The sequence below is a fragment of the Eubalaena glacialis genome, chromosome 14 (assembly GCF_028564815.1).
Source record: "Eubalaena glacialis isolate mEubGla1 chromosome 14, mEubGla1.1.hap2.+ XY, whole genome shotgun sequence".
Classification (NCBI taxonomy): domain Eukaryota; kingdom Metazoa; phylum Chordata; class Mammalia; order Artiodactyla; family Balaenidae; genus Eubalaena; species Eubalaena glacialis.
The window spans coordinates 45828901-45846418 of NC_083729.1; the positions used below are offsets into that span (position 1 = coordinate 45828901).

General features: G+C 38.5%; 2 protein-coding genes across 4 annotated transcripts in view; one reads left to right on the forward strand and one right to left on the reverse strand.

Moving 5' to 3' along the window:
• ASB3 (ankyrin repeat and SOCS box containing 3) overlaps nucleotides 1–13020 on the reverse strand; it is a 93408-nt gene extending 80388 nt beyond the window's left edge. Inside the window, exon 1 of the mRNA XM_061210435.1 lies at nucleotides 12849–13020. The gene's annotated coding sequence lies outside the window, so the exon portion shown is untranslated. The remainder of the gene's footprint in view (nucleotides 1–12848) is intronic.
• Nucleotides 13021–13090: 70 nt separating this feature from the next.
• Nucleotides 13091–17518, forward strand: part of ERLEC1 (endoplasmic reticulum lectin 1) — a 39295-nt gene continuing 34867 nt past the window's right edge. For all 3 annotated transcript variants that reach the window (XR_009703688.1, XR_009703689.1, XM_061210436.1), the window contains exon 1: nucleotides 13091–13417. Coding sequence is in view for 1 of the 3 variants with exons in the window: in XM_061210436.1 (XP_061066419.1) it covers nucleotides 13256–13417 (162 nt within the window). In the remaining 2 variants the exon portion in view is untranslated. The remainder of the gene's footprint in view (nucleotides 13418–17518) is intronic.

Genomic DNA, 17518 nt, shown 5'->3' on the forward strand with positions numbered 1-17518 from the left:
TGAATTAGAGAGAAGCTAGGGTTTGGAGCCCACAAGCTAGTAAGAATCATAAAGGTACTAAGCTATCTAGAACATAACTTATTTTTGTTAGCAAAACTGCAAGTCTCTTTATAGCCCTTGGACCTCACTTTCAAAACAGTCTCTCTCATTCTGCCCTCATCACACACACATAACTCAGACTCTCATTCCTCAGAGAATAAATCTTATTAGCTAGGTATTCAGTTTTAGGAATTCAAGAAAAGTATGAGTGTAAACCCTACATAGAGAAAAGAAACTTTTAATGTAAATCTCTAATGGAGTCGATTTTTTAAAGTAGGTCTTTCTACTCATACTCCAGGCCACTATTATATTTCCTTTCCCCACTCCCAAACAAATAACACATTCACTCTTCAGTCTACCAAGAACTGTAAGCACAGTCTAGATACCACCTGCATACATAAAAAGTTATCACTTAGGGAAACAAAGGTTGCTGTGATGTCAACTCTGAATATTTGAAAGCATGAAGGTGATCTAGTCCTTCAAGACTGATTTTAAAACATTTTATAGTCAACATTTTATTCTATTATATTAGATTCCTCTTTTCCATAAAAACATATCTTTTTTAAATTATAACTTTGGAACAGTTGTGAATATCAATGTAAGCATCATCCTCCTATAATTTACATCCCTGATTCTAAGTCAGTTATATGATAAATGTGCTTAAAATTCCCTCTCATCATATCACGTCAAAATCTACATATCAAATAGGGTATTCCAATTATGCCTATCTTTTTCAACAAAAATACTGTGACTATATTTTCTATGAATTTATTCAGCTCTTAACGATCTATTTTTATGAATTTCTAAAACTTTAAAACAAACTCACCCTAAGCACACATTAAAAATACAACGATTAGCCAATGATTTTTTAATCCTGTGGCTACTCTTCAAAGAATTTGAACTCCTGAAAAAGTACTAAAATTATTCTTCTAAATGTCAAATTTATATGATGAAAATTAGCTTTACTGAATTTCAGGGTTGTTTAATTCTTCTTAAGGTTCATTTTACCTTTCTAAAATATTATATAGTTCAGTACCAATTTCTGGGTAGTTTTATTTAACTGTACTGAACCTCCCTGTCTTTATAAATGGTTAGCCAACACACATACATCTGGAAAAACCACCACTTAACCCTACAATTTCTTTCACTCTTCTAGCTTTCCTATCCTTTGCAGGAATTTTTAAACTACATGTTCTATTTCCTTATCAAATCATTTCAGTGTCCCTCCAATCTAACTTTACTCTGCTGTACTCCACCCAATCAGTGTAGTCTCAGGTCTCCAATGACCCCTTTCTGATTCAACCCAAAGATCTCGGTCCTTCATCCTTCTTTACAACTCTGACGCATCAGACACTAGTGACCATATCACTAAGGCCAAAAAAGCAGAACATTTCGTTGCATTTCTATTTACATCTTTGACTACTGTTTATCAGATGCACAAACTCATCGAATCCTAGGCTTCAATTACCATCTTTATTTAGAAAACGTCCAATCTCTAGCCTACTTCCTCAAACTCTTTACAAATCTATACGTCTTATATGTAAGGTACCTCCAGTTGAGCTATATAAACACCTGAAACTTAAGTGTATTAAAAACATAATTCATCTCCTTTCCCAAAGAAAAATTTTGTCCCACATTACTTCCCTGTACATGATACACATTAAATGTTGAACAATGGACAGAACAGACAATACAACAAACAAGTTTAAAATATCACCAATTCACAGGCTTTTGCAGAAAATATTTTCACAATTTTTACAAAATGTAGTTGTGTTCCTTGTTTATAATAAATTTTAGCATTTTATTAAAAATTTTATATAATTTTATATAACTCAAAGCAAAGTGAGCAGGGAAGCCCTGAAGCCTATCTGTGATATGACTTAAAAGGTTACGTGTTGGTAAGACCTATCCTTCAAGTATGAGCTGCAAGGTTTCTCAACTAAAATAAGAACCTTATAATACAGCAAGAGCAAGAGTTTCTTACACCTTCTCTTTGCCTCCAATCTTATTTCTTCTTTCCAGCACATTCTCTTCTCTGTACTCAGAATTATCTTTCTAAAATATAAAACTAATCTAGTCAGTAATCAAAATGCCTCCCAGGGCATACAAAATGAAGTTCAAATTCTTTAATCTGGTATTCAGCTACATACAATCTGGTGTCAGCATATTTGTCACATTTCACTTCCCACTAATGCACACCCCCCATGTTCCAGTCACACCATCCTCCTCAACCATTAAGACCTAGCAAAAAAGAGGGACTAATGATAGGTGGCAAGCAATCACTATGCAGCAAGACTACTAAGATAAAAAAGATAGCTCCCAGCTATCAAGAACCACATTTTGGGGCTTCCCTGGTGGCGCAGTGGTTAAGAATCTGCCTGCCAATGCAGGGGACACGGGTTCGAGCCCTGGTCTGGGAAGATCCCACAGGCCGCGGAGCAACTAAGCCCGTGAGCCACAACTACTGAGCCTGCGCGTCTGGAGCCTGTGCTCCGCAACGAGAGAGGCCGCGACAGTGAGAGGCCCGCGCACCGCGATGAAGAGTGGCTCCCGCTTGCCGCAACTAGAGAAAGCCCTCACACAGAAACGAAGACCCAACACAGCCAAAAATAAATAAATAAATTAAAAAAAAAAAAAGAACCACAATTGGTGGAGAGACACACAAGCCAGCAAATCAATGTTACTTACCAGAAAGGCTGGGACAAAATACAACCAGAATAGAGACAAGCAAATTGTTAATTCAAACTAATAAGATCAGAGAAAGCTTCACAGAAAAAAATAAATTGTTGCTCATGTATCAAAGAATAGTAGTTAACACTTATGGAGCACTTACTATAAATGCCAAAATCTATTCCAAGTACTTTACACATATTATTCCCCAATGAGAGACAAAAAGAGTTTAACTTAAACAAACATTAATAATAACTATCATTGAATACTTACAACATGCCAGGCACTGTGCTAAGCACTAAAAAGGAACAAAATGGAATTAAGGCCTTTAATTTTGGGAAAAAAAAAAAAACAGTGAGAGATGGCAGGCTTTTCATTTTGTACCTCCACTGGTAAGTTTTAACCCCAATGAGATTCTTTCGTGAAACAGGATAAAGTTAAAAGAATTTTTTTAAAAGATTCATTTAATTACCCATATTCTAAAGTCATAATTTTTAAAAATTTAAACAGATGTATGTTTTGCCCAATATTCTCAACAACATTGATTGATTTATTCAACATATACCTATCCATTACCTACTTTGTGTAAGACAAACTAAGCATATGCATTTTCTTCCACTTCCTAGCAAAATCCCACTGAAGTGCATTCATGCATTGTGGAAGGAGAGCAGATGGGATTATATTGAGGATTAAGCCAGTGCAGAGAAAACCACAGTCTAGAACAAACATGCAGGTGCACCTATATGCATGTGTACACACAATGAAGCTGCAGCCATGCAGAAGCCATTCCTGCCAGCAGTCTGAAGAAATACCAAACCTAGATACAGCAGAAGGGGGCTGTAGGACAAAAATCAGGATTCTTATAATATGTATATTAGATAGCCAAGCCAAACCTTTTATCTCACTCCTTTACACACAGAATGTCTAGCAGCAACAATGCTGGTTTCCAGCTAAAACCACAACTTTTTTTTTTTTTTTAATTTAACAATCTACCCGGAAAGCATTAGAACATCTTCATGCTCCACAACAAAGCCTTCCTTACTTGGGCACCGGGTGGAGGGAGAAGAGGAAGAGGCAGCTTTTTCCTGCATTTCACCCATGGACTCTAAAGTGAGGCACAACAGTTGATACCCTGCTCACTTACAAAGAGTTCAAGAATCCTTTGTTTGTTTTTTTTTAATTTTTGAGGAAAAGCAAAAGCACAAAAGGGTGAAAATAATCAACTCACCTTAAGGAAGCAGAGCTTTTAAACTTATAAATGTTTGAAGTTTGTAAGTGCTATCCTCAAAGAAATTCATGAAGACATTGCATCTATTAAAAATGAGCAACTGGAAACTATGGAAACAGGAAAAAAAAGAAACACTGACAAAAGATATTCAAAAAGGAGAACTCATAGTCAAAGGAAACAGATCTCTTGAATTGATCTTCCATATTACCTAATTTTTTTTCTTTTTGTCTTTTTTTTCTCTGTTTGGAAGAATCTATCTAAATGGTATTCTGAATAGAACAGAGAAAATGAAGGAGAACAAAATTGAAGAAGTGAACAAATAGGACTCATGGAGTGCAATGAAGGATAAATGAAAAAAGATCCACATCTAGAAAGAAATACTCTCATAAAATATGATAAAACCAATGATAAAGAAAAAGAGTCTAATAAAACATTCCAGAGGAAAAAGTATATTACTTGCAAAAAAGAAGCAGAATTAGACTGGCTTTAGTATTCTCGTCAGATATACTAGATGGTAAAAGGCAAAGGAATGATGTCTTCAAAGTTTCAAGCAAAACGAAATGATTGAAGTATGAATTCTATTCCCAAACTATTAACTGAGAAGGCAAGATAAATACATTTGCATATAGGTCTGTGAAAATTAAATTACCTGCTTTATATCTTTTTCCCCCAAAATTACTTGTAATTAGCTATACCCCAACAAGCTGAGAGGGAAATGTGAGATAAGGAGGACACGGAATAACATAAAACAGTAGATTTAACCCAGGAGAGTTACCCCAAAAAAATAAAGATAGATGGATAGACCCAATATAGATAGATAGATATGCAACAGACTTGGAAAGCAACTAGTGTAAATCAGAACAAAGTGTTTGAGAGCTCAAAATATATCTTCAAGAACAAAATGGATTCATTTTAGCAAATATAGTACTAATTTTAGGGAGCTAAAAGGACACTTTAAGTGGCAGAGGATTAATACAATTACATTTCTTTCTCTGCAGTTCCAATCACACCTCTTGATTTTATACTGAATTGTACTTGCATAATTACAATATTGTAAAGTTTATAGGTTTTCAATGCTTGAGAATCAACCTATAAACAAAGCACAGAAAAACTGAATAAAGTCACAGAACGTAGATGTTATAAACATATAGTAGTAGCCAACTGCAGAAGCAGTGAAAATGATAATAAAAGCTAACACATACTACATATTTAATATGTAATTAAGGCACTATGCTGAAAAAACCTTACATGCAATAACTCATTGATTACAAAATGGCAACACTAAGAAGTGGCCAAAAGAATGGATTCAGGAGCAAGACTGTTTGGGTTTGATATCCAGTTCTACTGCTTACCAGTGGAACTTACCTTGGGCAAGTTGCCATATTTTGTTAATATATTTATTTCATTTTAAGACTTCTGAAATTGAGATGAGTCTTACACTAGATGGCATGTCATAAATTTAATTGGTAGTGGTTATTTTCTTTGTTAGTAGTACAAAAAAAAAAATTGTGAGCCCTAAAATCAATGGCAGAGGGGAACTGCTATAGTTTAAAACAGACTTTAAATTGGGATTGACATATATATACTATATATAAAATAGAAAACTAATAAGGGCCTACTGTACAGCACAGGGAACTCTACTCAATACTCCGTAATGGCCTATATGGGAAAAGAATCTGAAAAAGAGTGGAAATATGCATAACTGATTCACTTTGCTGTACACCTGAAACTAACACAACATTGTAAATCAACTATACACCAATAAACTTTTTTTTAAAAATAAAAATAAAAATAAAACAGCCTTTATGACCACAATTAAATGCAAGGCATGACCCCTGATTGGATCCTGAATGGGGGAAAAAAAGGCCAATAAATGGTGAAAGTTGGGACTTTCCTGGTGGTGCGGTGGTTGGGAGTCTGCCTGCCAATGCGGGGGACGTGGGTTCGAGCCCTGGTCCCCCCAGAGGATCCCACATGCCGCGGATCAACTGGGCTCGTGTGCCACAGGTATTGAGCCTGCGCTCTACAGCCCGCGAGCCACAGCTGCTGAGGCCCGCGCGCCTGGAGCCCGTGCTCCACGGCAGGAGAGGCCACCGCAGTGAGAAGCCCGCGCACTGCTGCGAAGAGTGGCCCCCGCTTGCCACAACTGGGGGAAGCCCACGCGCAGCAACGAGGACCCAACGCAGCCAAAAATAAATAAAATAAATTTATTTAAAAAAAAATGGTGAAAGTTGAAATCATTGTTATTTTTCTAAGATGTGATAGTAGTATACATCTTTGGTTATAGAGGAATCTTTTTATTCCTAGTCATTGATTTTTTTCAAGGTTCAGGCCAGTTGTCTTGTAGAATGAGCCACATTTTTTACTTGTTTGATAATTTTCTTATACCCAGGCTTGACAAGAATACTACACAGGTATTGTTATATATAGGTGTTGTACACATGAAGTTTTAAAAACTCATAGAAAATTCTTAACAGAAAATCCTTAGGAAAAACCATAAACAAAAATATAAAGTATGGGATTAAAAAAAGAAACATTCTAGCTTGATTTGAAATCAAATTTCCAATCTCCTTTCTTTTTCCTTGTACCTAAGAAAAGAGTACGTACAGTATTCACATTTGCACCTGGATATTTGCTGGCATTCTGTCACCTGTGTACGTGATGTATTTTAACCAAAAATCTCTGAAGGCCAAAACTTTTCTCTTCATTTATTTTTCCCAAAATGTGTATCCCAGTCCTCTTAAGTCTTCTTGTTACCACAGAGTAAATTGTATTTAAAGGAGTGACTGGATGGGAAAAAAGATCAATATTGGAAATTAACAGAAAAGGGCAATTACTATCTTAGGCAGCCTCTGGAGTAATTAGTGTTAAACAACCTCAGATTGCATACCAGCTGTTAATTTGAACAAATGTCTTCATTTTTATCGGTTTTGTCCTTTATATCTCTACATGAGAAAGTATTATAGAGATCTGGGATAACTTTTAACTCAAAGCCCAAGTGGTTGGTTCTCATTTCTGTCTCAGAAAAATTTCAACTGGAAAAAAAAATTTACAGTTTTATTCAGCCATATTTTATAACATGGCACAGATATACAATTTTATACCTGTGTGTGAATTATATTAGAACATATTAACCTCTCTTGTGTTTCAGTTTCCTAATCAGTAAAATGAGGAAACAATAAAATCTAACTTCTGAGGTTACTACAAGGAATAAATCAATTATATAAATTTATATCTATAAAGTGCTTAAAATAGTGCCTGGACACATCTATTAAATGAATAAAATACATAATAAATCTCAATCTTCATAATAGTTCTTACATCTCACATTTGTTATTTTCTCCATTTTAAAGGTAAGAAAACTGAGCTCTAAAGAGGTTAAGTAACGTGCCCAAGGTCACACATGTAGTAGGTAGGATCAGAATCTCACTAGCCTAACTCTTGAGCCTCTGCTCCTAACCACCTCACTATTCAGTTGTACAGAATTTGTATATAATTATTCAGCCACTGCCTTATTATTAGAAAATCAGATATCCAGGGTTTTTTTCTGCCATTACAGCTAATGCCACAATGAATTATCTTTATACATACATCCTTATGTGTCAGGGCTTTTGTATTTAAAGGAGAAAGTCCAAAAAGTAAAATCACTAGGCCAAAAGGTTTGCATATTTTTAACTTTAATAATTTTTAACTTTAAAAATTACTAATTTTAAAAAGTTTATTATAGCAGGTCTATCTTTCCTTTTACAGTATCTGGATTTCCTGTCTTACTAAAAAATACCATCCCTACTGCAATTATATGAATATTCTCCTAATTGCTTCATATGGAAATATCTTTAACTCATTTACAATTTACTTTTTTTTTTTTGACAGCGCTGCCTGGCTTATGTTCCCCGACCAGGGATCGAACATGGGCCCTCAGCAGTGAAAGCGTGGAGTCCTAACCACTGGACCGCCAGGGAATTCTCACAATTTACTTTTTATGTAATTTATGATAAGGTGATCTAGTTGGTTTTCCTATAGATGAATAGCAAATTGCACTATCAGCATTTATTGATTAAAACATCCTTTTCCCACAAAAGTGAAATGACACCCTTGTCACATATTAAATTCCTTATGTCATTCCCAAGCCCCCTTTCTATACTCAAACCAAATTATTTTTGCTCTCTATGTCTTGGGTTCATGCTCTTTCATCCACTTAGAATAGGCCTCTCCCAGCTCTGTAAATCCAATTCCTACCATCCATTAAGGTCCTATACAAATGCCAAGACTATTTTATTGGTTTCCACGCTTCCTTCTTCTCATCCCTTGCTAGAGGTAATCACCCCCTCCTTTGAATGTCTGCAATACTTTATCTGCACAGTACTTCTCTAACAACACTTCTCACTTTTAATATAATTAGTTATTTACAAGTCCTATCTCCCTTCCTAGGTGGTAATATTTTGGTGGACTTGATCTATATCTAAGTCATTTTTTTTTATATCTAAGTCATTTTTATAGCACCCTTAGTACTTTGGACGGTGCTTCCAAACCACATTTATTAGATGAATAACCGCACAACTTTCTTGATCTCTCCCCAGATCTGTAGTTCTGCAGCTAATTGAAAACTGCCACATTAAGACTAACTCCCTTGTGTGCAGAAAAGGGTAGTTTTGCCAAATAAAGGGGAATTTTTCTGGAATCCATAAAGCAGAAATTTAAAATAAACAAAATTTAAGATTGTGTATTCTGTACCATATTTACATGAGAAAAAATCAAGAGACTATTAAATGAAGTAATTGACTACTTTTTCAAAATAATTTCTAGGCAATGATGGGGTTAATACAGATTCAGGACAATCTTCTACATATTTACATTCAAAATTCTCTGTGATGATAACTGCATAATGATGACATCAGTGCGATGTAAGATTAAGTGCCTTATGGAATCATCAAAGATACAACGCAAACAGGCATTATAGGCAAAGTAGGTGTTCACTACACTGCAAAATTTTTAGAGTGCTAGAAAGGTCCCCTGCTTGCCTCTAAATATCTTCCCACTCAGTGAGCTAATGCCTAAAACTTTACCATTAATATTCAAGCCTCTCATTTAAAAGTCTAAACCAGTGATTCTCAACCATGGGCCATTTTGCCTGCCAAGGGACATTTGGCAATGTGTGCAGACATTTTTGGTTGTCACAACTTGGCTGGGGGGAGGGAGGAGGGCGGGATTGCTACTAGCATCTAGTGGACACAAGCCAGGTATGCTACTAAACATTATACGACGCACAAGATAGCCCCTCACAACAAAGGATTTTCCTGGCCCAACATGTCAACATTGCCAAGGTTTTGAGAAACTGGTGTATACTCTGCTGAAATGCAAAAACATAACGTTTTTAATTTAACATACACATAAACAAGCCTCCACTTCAATCCAATCAAGCCTTTCTTCCCCTCTGCTCCTCCTCCATGCTGTCAAATCCAGTGGTTACCTGCTTATCCTCATCTTCCACAACTCCTCAGCAGCATTTACTTGACTCAGCTAGCTGGTCATTCCCATGGTATACTTCTTTCTCTTGACTTCCTTGATATCTCAGTTTTCTGATTTTCTTTCTGCTTTATTGGGCACACCTCCCCAGTCCATTTTGTTAATTCTTCAATGCTGTTCAGTATCTAATGTTGCAATGACTCATCTTCCCTTTGTTATCCTCATTTTTTCCCTAAATGATGTCAGCCAGAACCATGGCTTTCAGTATATCTATATGCTAATAATGCCAAAATTTATAACTCCAGCTCTGACCTCCTCACCTGAGCTTCAGGTTTATTTAACCAATGTGTTAGCTCCAGTTGGATGTCTAACTGATATCTACAACTTAACATGTCCAGTAAATCAACTATACTCCAATAAAAATTTTAAGAAATAATAAAACTTAACATGTCCAAAACAGAACCCTTGATTCAGAAATTACTATTATTGTAATCAAACCACATATATAAGATGTTAACAACTGGGGAAATCTAGGTTTGATTCTTTCAACTATTATATAAGTTTGAAATCACTTCAAAATAAAAAGTAAAACAAACAAAAACACATGGTTCCCATCAGTCCACATTCTTTTCTTCCCTCTTTCAGTAAACTGCACCATCAGTTCCTCATAAAACATATCTAGACATCATCATTAATTCATCTCTGTAAGAACATGTCACGTCTAATCCACCAGCAAATTCAAGATGCTGTAGCTGAAAAATATATCCAAATTAGGCCACTTCTCCCCATCTCTGCTGCTACCAGCTTCCTAACTGGTCTCCCTGTTGCCATACTTGTCCCCTACATTAGTTTCCTAGGGCTGCCATACAACTAAGCCCACATGCTGAGGGCTTAGTTGCTCCACGGCATGTGGCATCTTCCGAGACCCAGGCTCGAACCCATGTTCCCTGCATTGACAGGCAGATTCTTAACCACTGTGCCACCAGGAAAGTCCCAGGTCTGGGGGTTAGAAGTCTGAAATCAAGGTGTCAGCAGAGCCACGATCTCTATGAAACCTCTATGGGAGGATTTGTCCTTACCTCTTGCTAACTTCTGGTGGTTGCTGGCAAACTTTAGCGTTCCTTGGTTTGTAGACACATCACTCCAATCTCTGCCTCCATCCTCACGTAGCATTCTCTCTGTATGTCTGTCTGTGTCCAAATTTCCCACTTCTTATAAAGACACTAGTCATTGTATTAGGGCCCACCCGAGTTCAATGACCTTATCTTAACTTTCCATCTGCAAAGACCCTATTTCCAAACAAGTTCACACTCACAGGTTCCAGGGGTTAGGACTTCAGCATATCCTTTTGGGGAACACAATTCAGCCAATAACATTCTCTATAATCAATTTTCCACACAGCAACCATAATGATCTTCACGAATGTACATCAGGCCACATTACTCTCCTACTTACAGATCTGTGTCCAGCTGGCCATCTCCTACCACTTTGCTCTTACACTCCAGCAACATTAGCCTTCTTTCTGTCCCTCCAACACACCAAGCTTTTCCTGCTGGAAATTGCTGTGTGGCTTCCTCTTCACCATTTCAAGTCACAACTCAAATGTCACTTCCTCACACAAGTCTGACCATCTACCTGAGCAGCATATCCCAGAAGCATTCTCTTTCACACAACCCTAGTTTCTAAGCAGCAGTGACCAGTACCAGAAATTATCTTACTTGTTTTTTATCTGTTACTTGAACATAAGCTCTACTGAGGCAGCTTCCATCACTATAGACCCAGAGACTAAACCAGGGCAGACAAATATTTTTCATTTTTATTTAGTCAAATACATCTCTTTTCCTTCATGACTTCAGGATTTCCTATCTTACACACCAAGATCATTGAATTATTCTCCTAAGTTTTCTTCTATTGTTTTCTTTTTGTTGTTCATTTAAATATCTAATCCATTTGGAATTAATCTTGAACTGAATGAACTGAATTAATCTGAACTGACTGCCTCTGTTCCTCTAAGAGAGCACTAATCTCCTGCTGTTGATTCCATCCCACACTATCTGCTGACTACACCGAAAAGCCCTAACGGACCATCTAGAAGGATTGTGCTGGAAATGCACTTCCCCACCTGCCTGATGAACTCCTATAAATCCTTAAAACCCCAATTCTAATGTCACCTCTCCTGGGAAGCCTTTCCTGTCCAATCTCTGCCCTTCTTTATATCTTCACTCTAACATCTCTCTACTGTATAATCTATAGTACCTGCCTCATAACATATATAAAGTACTTACACTAGTGCACAGAAGATATGCTATATAAATGTTAACTACTTTATTATATCACAGTAGGTTACCATTATTTGTCTATGTAATCTCCCTTGTTAGACCATGAGAGAAAAAGGACAGAGACCCATTTATTTGCCATTTACCAATCCCAGTGTTCGCACACATATTAAGCATTAATAAATAAATAAATTAATGAACAACACCTCAATTCTGGAAAAAAGTAATTTTGTTTGATGCTGCGGATTCCTTTTGTTTTAAAAAAGGAAATTTTTAAAACAAAAAATAGAAAAACAGACTGTTCTTCCTGCTTTTTGATTTGGCTCAAATTGCCCGGGGTGGGGGGGGGGGGACGACGACACACGAGGGACGACACAGTCTTTAGCAGATCTAGCACGAAGGTCTAGCTTTTCCCACCTCCAGAAAGACAATGACAGGTGCTCTAGAACTAACACTGTATAACCCATTATATTAGAGATGAAAACAACGGCTTTTTTTTTTTTAAGATGGGGAGGGGAATCCAAAACTTTTTGTGCTTTTTTGAATAAAGTCAGAGATATCTGAACCTCATGTTAGTTCATAAACTCACATTCACCTGGCCCTGAACCTCACATAAAGCAACTTATCGGCTTCCTTAAAAAAACAGCAACCCAACACTTCAACTCTGGGATGAAAGAGACCCCCGTAAAGCAAAAATGTAGGGGCTGAGCTATCTAGCTGCCCTTCCCACAAGGGAGATTCTCCGTCTAGGCCACCCTCGGAGAATCGCAGTATTCTTACACGGGGGGACGACAGGTTTCCTCGGCTCGGGTGTCCCCGAAACCACGGCTGAGGAGACTGAGCCAACTCCCGCCCTGCGTTAGTCAGGAGCTGGAAGTTGTGAGGTGACCGCGGCCCACAGCAAAAGAGGCGGAGAGAAACTTCCAGCGGGAAAGATGAAGTGTACAGATGCTACGTGCGGAGAAAAGGAAAAGCAGCGAGAGGGTAGAGCAGTCAGGAACACCGCCACTTCTCACTTCTCCTCGCCACCTCGAATTTTCTCATCTGAAGACCAGCACCCGCCCCGCTCACACTCTCCTGTAGCTGCTCCATGAGGGCCAAGCCGCTGCCCAGCCGGTGGAGAGCCGCGCGGGTGGCGGAAGGGAACAGCCGCGGCCTCCCAGACTCACCGGCTCTCCGTGCCGTCACTTCGCCGCCACCGAAAAGGCTGGTCCGAGGCCCGGTCTTTGCGCGTCCGCTCCCGGGAGGCCGCTGCGTTCGCTCCCAGCCGCTACACTGCGGTTGCGTGCGACAAGATAAGCCCGGCCGGCATCCCGGCTTCCGTAGGCGGACGGCTCGGCGGCCCCGGATGTTGATATACCGCCTGCCCCGGAAACGGTGGCGGGAAGTCCAAGGGGGCGGGGGCGGGGGCGGTGTTGCTGAGCTCTCCGGAAGGAGACGTGGCGGCGGTTGGCCCCAGGGCTGCCTGGGCGCTTGGTAGTCCCGCCGCCTCCTCCTCCTTCTCCTCCTCCTCCCTCTCTTCTCCACTGTGGGCCGAGGGGGTTGTGGCGGCGGCTGGAGAACTCGGCGGCGGAGGATGGAGGAAGGAGGCGGCGGCGTGCGGAGTCTGGTCCCAGGCGGGCCGCTGTTACTGGTACTCTGCGGTCTCCTAGAGGCGTCCGGCGGCGGCCGAGCGCTCCCCCAGCTCAGCGATGACATCCCTTTCCGAGTCAACTGGCCCGGCACCGAGTTCTCTCTGGTCAGTGCCCTCGCGAACCCGGTAGCCATCTCTCTTCCTCCTGGCACTTAAGGGTTCGGCCCCTTCCCTCAGTATTCTGCGTTTTTTCCCCCTAGAACCTCCTCTGCGGGCGCATGCCTCCTTCCCCAATCCAAAGCTTCATCGACTACGCGTTCATTCATTCAAACAGCAAGTGTTTATCAGACACGTTCTGTGGATGTGCCCTCCATGCTACGCATTCCGGGATCCAGCGGTCACCTGCTCTCCCCTTTAAAAATCTGTCTCACTATATCTTACCAACACTCCCACCCTGTGGAAGAAGCTTTTCTAGAACCACGTCAGGCGCACACATTTGTCTTCTCTTTGGAAAGTCCTCTGCAGTTCTTAACTCCACCAGCAGCCTTCTCTCCTTCAAGGAGTATTACACACCCTACCTACACAACCAGGTGTACTGCGGATATGAGTTCCCTCTCTCATATTCGTTCTTTCTCCCTTGTATACACACACAGTACATATACATATACGCACAGCTCTTTTTCCTTCTGAGTTGTTTCTGAGAGGGCTGTTTGGCCTGTGGGATGTTAACGACGCTCTATGCAGAATATCCTTTACAGTTTTGATGTATTACGACTGTTATTTAAGACCCCAGAACATGAGATTTTATGATCGGTTTTCTTACATTGAAGAACATATTTATAATCTCAAAGTAATGAATATTTGCAGTCCTTCTTCCTTTGGGGAGTGGACTGCTGAGAAGTCTTGCTATCCACGGTAGGCCAATAAAAATTGGGCTCTTGTGATACTTACCGTATGGTAATTAATTCATTTATTTCAAATGGAAGTCGGGGAAAATGCAACAGTTCCCCCCCCCCGCCCCGCTCCGCCCTGCAGAATTTTTTTAAAATTCTTATTCCAATTACCTGCAGTCGTTCTACTTGGAAGACTGTTTTAGTATATTGTTCTATTACTATTTCACTGAAACGTGAATATGTGATACTAGGATGTCTGCACAGAATGTCCCAGGATAACGGATGTCATCAGTACCACAACAGACTTCTATTTGCAGATGTTAGTTTTTGCTAAGATTTCACACCTTGTTTGTTTCTCCACCTGTCTTCAGTTCTTCCATTCTGGTAGTTCAGTGGTTCTTAAACTTAAGTATTTCTCTGGGAAGCCAGATTAATCTTTGCATTAATGCCAGGAAATATTTTTTTAATTAATTTTTATTGGAGCATAGTTGGTTTACAATGTTGTGTTAGTTTCTGCTTTACAGCCAAGTGAATCAGTTATACATATACATATATACACTTTTTTTTAGATTCTATTCCCATATAGGTCATTACGGAGTATTGAGTAGTGTTCCCTGTGCTATACAGTTGGTTCTTATTCAGGAAATATTGATATATTAAAATACTTATATGAAAGGTTGTTACAAGTCAGATATAACTAAGAGGCTTGGGATAAGAATATTTTAGTCCAGCCTCTGTTATTATTTCCAAAGAGCACACTTGGCATGAACTTGGCAAATGTTTAAAGAATGTGGTCATTAAAATTTTTTACTCTTGCACCTGTGTTTTGTTTTTTTTTTTTTAATTAAAAGAAGGCATGCTGATATGTGGCCCTAAAAATTTACTGACCTATACGCAGATGACTAAAACTAGCCTTTTTAGAAGTTACTACCAAATCGTTCAGTTTTCTTTCTGGCACTGGTGTTTGCTGGCTAAAAAGAGGTTATGGTAGAAGATCTCGGTCTTAAGGTATGCTGTACCAACCTTTCCTACATCTAACAATTTTATTTTGACATTTTGTTTTTAATTACTTTTCTTTGGCAATGAAGCATAATCTAAGATGGGCACATTTGAAAATTTGGGGAGAAATTTTTTTTCTTTTTTTAAGTTTGAGTTATTTTGAGAAAAATCTAGAAACATTTTCCTATAAGTTGGCAAAAGGTCTGTGGCCCTCACACAAAAATAAGCCCCAAGAGTCATTATCATTGATCTTTTGATTTTTTTTTTTTTTTTAGTATTCTTCTAATCTCAAGGCTTCCCTTCCCTACTTTGTGTAGTTGAAACTACAGCCCTCCACACCTGGCACTGTCATTTTGTTTTATAGGCCAGTTGGATGGACATTTGTGTGTAACTAAGCAGCTGTATGAACTAGGATAAAGGTCTTTATCTCTCTACCACCTGAAATTGGAAGGGACTTGATTAGAAGATCTGAATTTTCTTTATCTTTAAAATTCTTCTGTGCTTTAAATCATCTTCCCCTTCAGATATATCAAAATAATATGTAATCTTTCAAATTTGCTTAGTAAAGTATTAAGCACCAAAATAGTGTACATTTTTAAATGCTTACAATAATTAATGATTATGATATTCTTTCTTTACTGGTTTTTAGCAGTCAGTTTTGTTTTTGTGTATATTTTCCTTCTGAAATATCATCTCTGTGTCATTAAAGTGTTCGATTATTCATTACTTCACAGAGTTTATGAATTTCACCGAAGGAAAACCACAAAATAAGTCTAATTTTCTTTCTACTTCTTTTGTTAGTATAGAAGTGTATTCCCACTCAGAAACTTTCCCCAGACACTACACTTGGGAAAAATGGTGACCAACTCCATGGTTCAAAGCATGTTATATATATTAACAAGTAGTGCCATTGAGTTTATTTTACAGCCTCTCCCAGGATAGTTTTCTCTCTCATCCTCTATCTTAATTCCTCCAGACTCATGTCAAACATTAGGAATTTCTCCCCTGCCAAGATACTTTTTAAATTCCTTAATCTTAAAGACCACACCCCCCCTTGATTAGTTTCATTATATTAAAATCTGATTTTTATCAAATCACTAATTTTACACTAGAAATACTTTAAGGTGTTAAGTTATATAAAACAAGTGTTTTAACACTATCTGTGATTCTGTGCATTCAGAATTATATTTTTTTTAAGTAAAAACATGTTTTACAAAATCAGAAGAAGCATTTTAGTAGTAGATCAAAAAAAATTTTTTAACTTAGAAAATCACAAAAGGTTAACTTTTCCCCTGTAATTTCTATTATTAAAAATTAGGGTAGGGACTTCCCTGGTGGCGCAATGGTTAAGAATCCGCCTGCCATTGCAGGGGACATGGGTTCAAGCCCTGGTCCAGGAAGATCCCACATGCCGCGGAGCAACTAAGCCCGCACGCCACAACTACTGAGCCTGCACTCTAGAGCCCACGAGCCACAGCTACTGAGCCCGTGTGCCACAACTACTGAAGCCCGCGCACCTAGAGCGCGTGCTCCGCAACAGGAGAAGCCACCGCAATGAGAAGCGCGCGCACCGCAACGAAGAGTATCCCCCGCTCACTGCAACTAGAGAAAGCCTGTGTGCAGCAACAAAGACCCAACACAGCCAAAAACAAATAATAAATAAAATAAATAAATTAAAAAAAAAATTAGGGTAAAGTTTGTTAAAATTTTTACTTCGTGATCCCGATAAGTGATGCACTATTTCAGCAAAGAGTTTTCAGATAGAAGAATTGCCACTTGGTCTGTTTTATTGAAGAAGAAAGTAGCCCTTCCTAAACTAATGAAAAATGAATCTTTGCAGCAACAACAAATCTTCAAATAAGAATAGTGATGATTTCTACTTCTGTTACCTTTTACCTAAACCTTAAAAGCAATAGGCAGAGGAATGAATTTCTTCACATAGACATAAAACCCAAGATTAGTTTTAATTACAAAGAAAGAATTGTCTTCCTTTCTTTGCCGTGGCTCTAGACAAGCAGTTTCTTTCTCCATTGTTAGCATTGTGGTAAATATTTTAGTAAATGAGTCAATATTGCTGTAGAATCCAGTTCTGAATATTAAATTGCAAGTACTTCACAAATAGAGAGGATTACATTTAAGTCATATGCTACTGTCCACCTTCCCTACAGGACAGGAATGATTTGACAAGACTAAAGGCCATCCATTGCTAGCTAAATGAATGTAAGTCATGCTTTGCACAACTCACTATCATATATTCTGAATATATCCGAAAAACACCAAGAGACATTATAAGTGTTATGTCTTACAGCAGTTTGTTGGCTCAACTGAATAAATGTTTCTAAGGATCCCTTTATCACAAATTTGGCTTTACAAC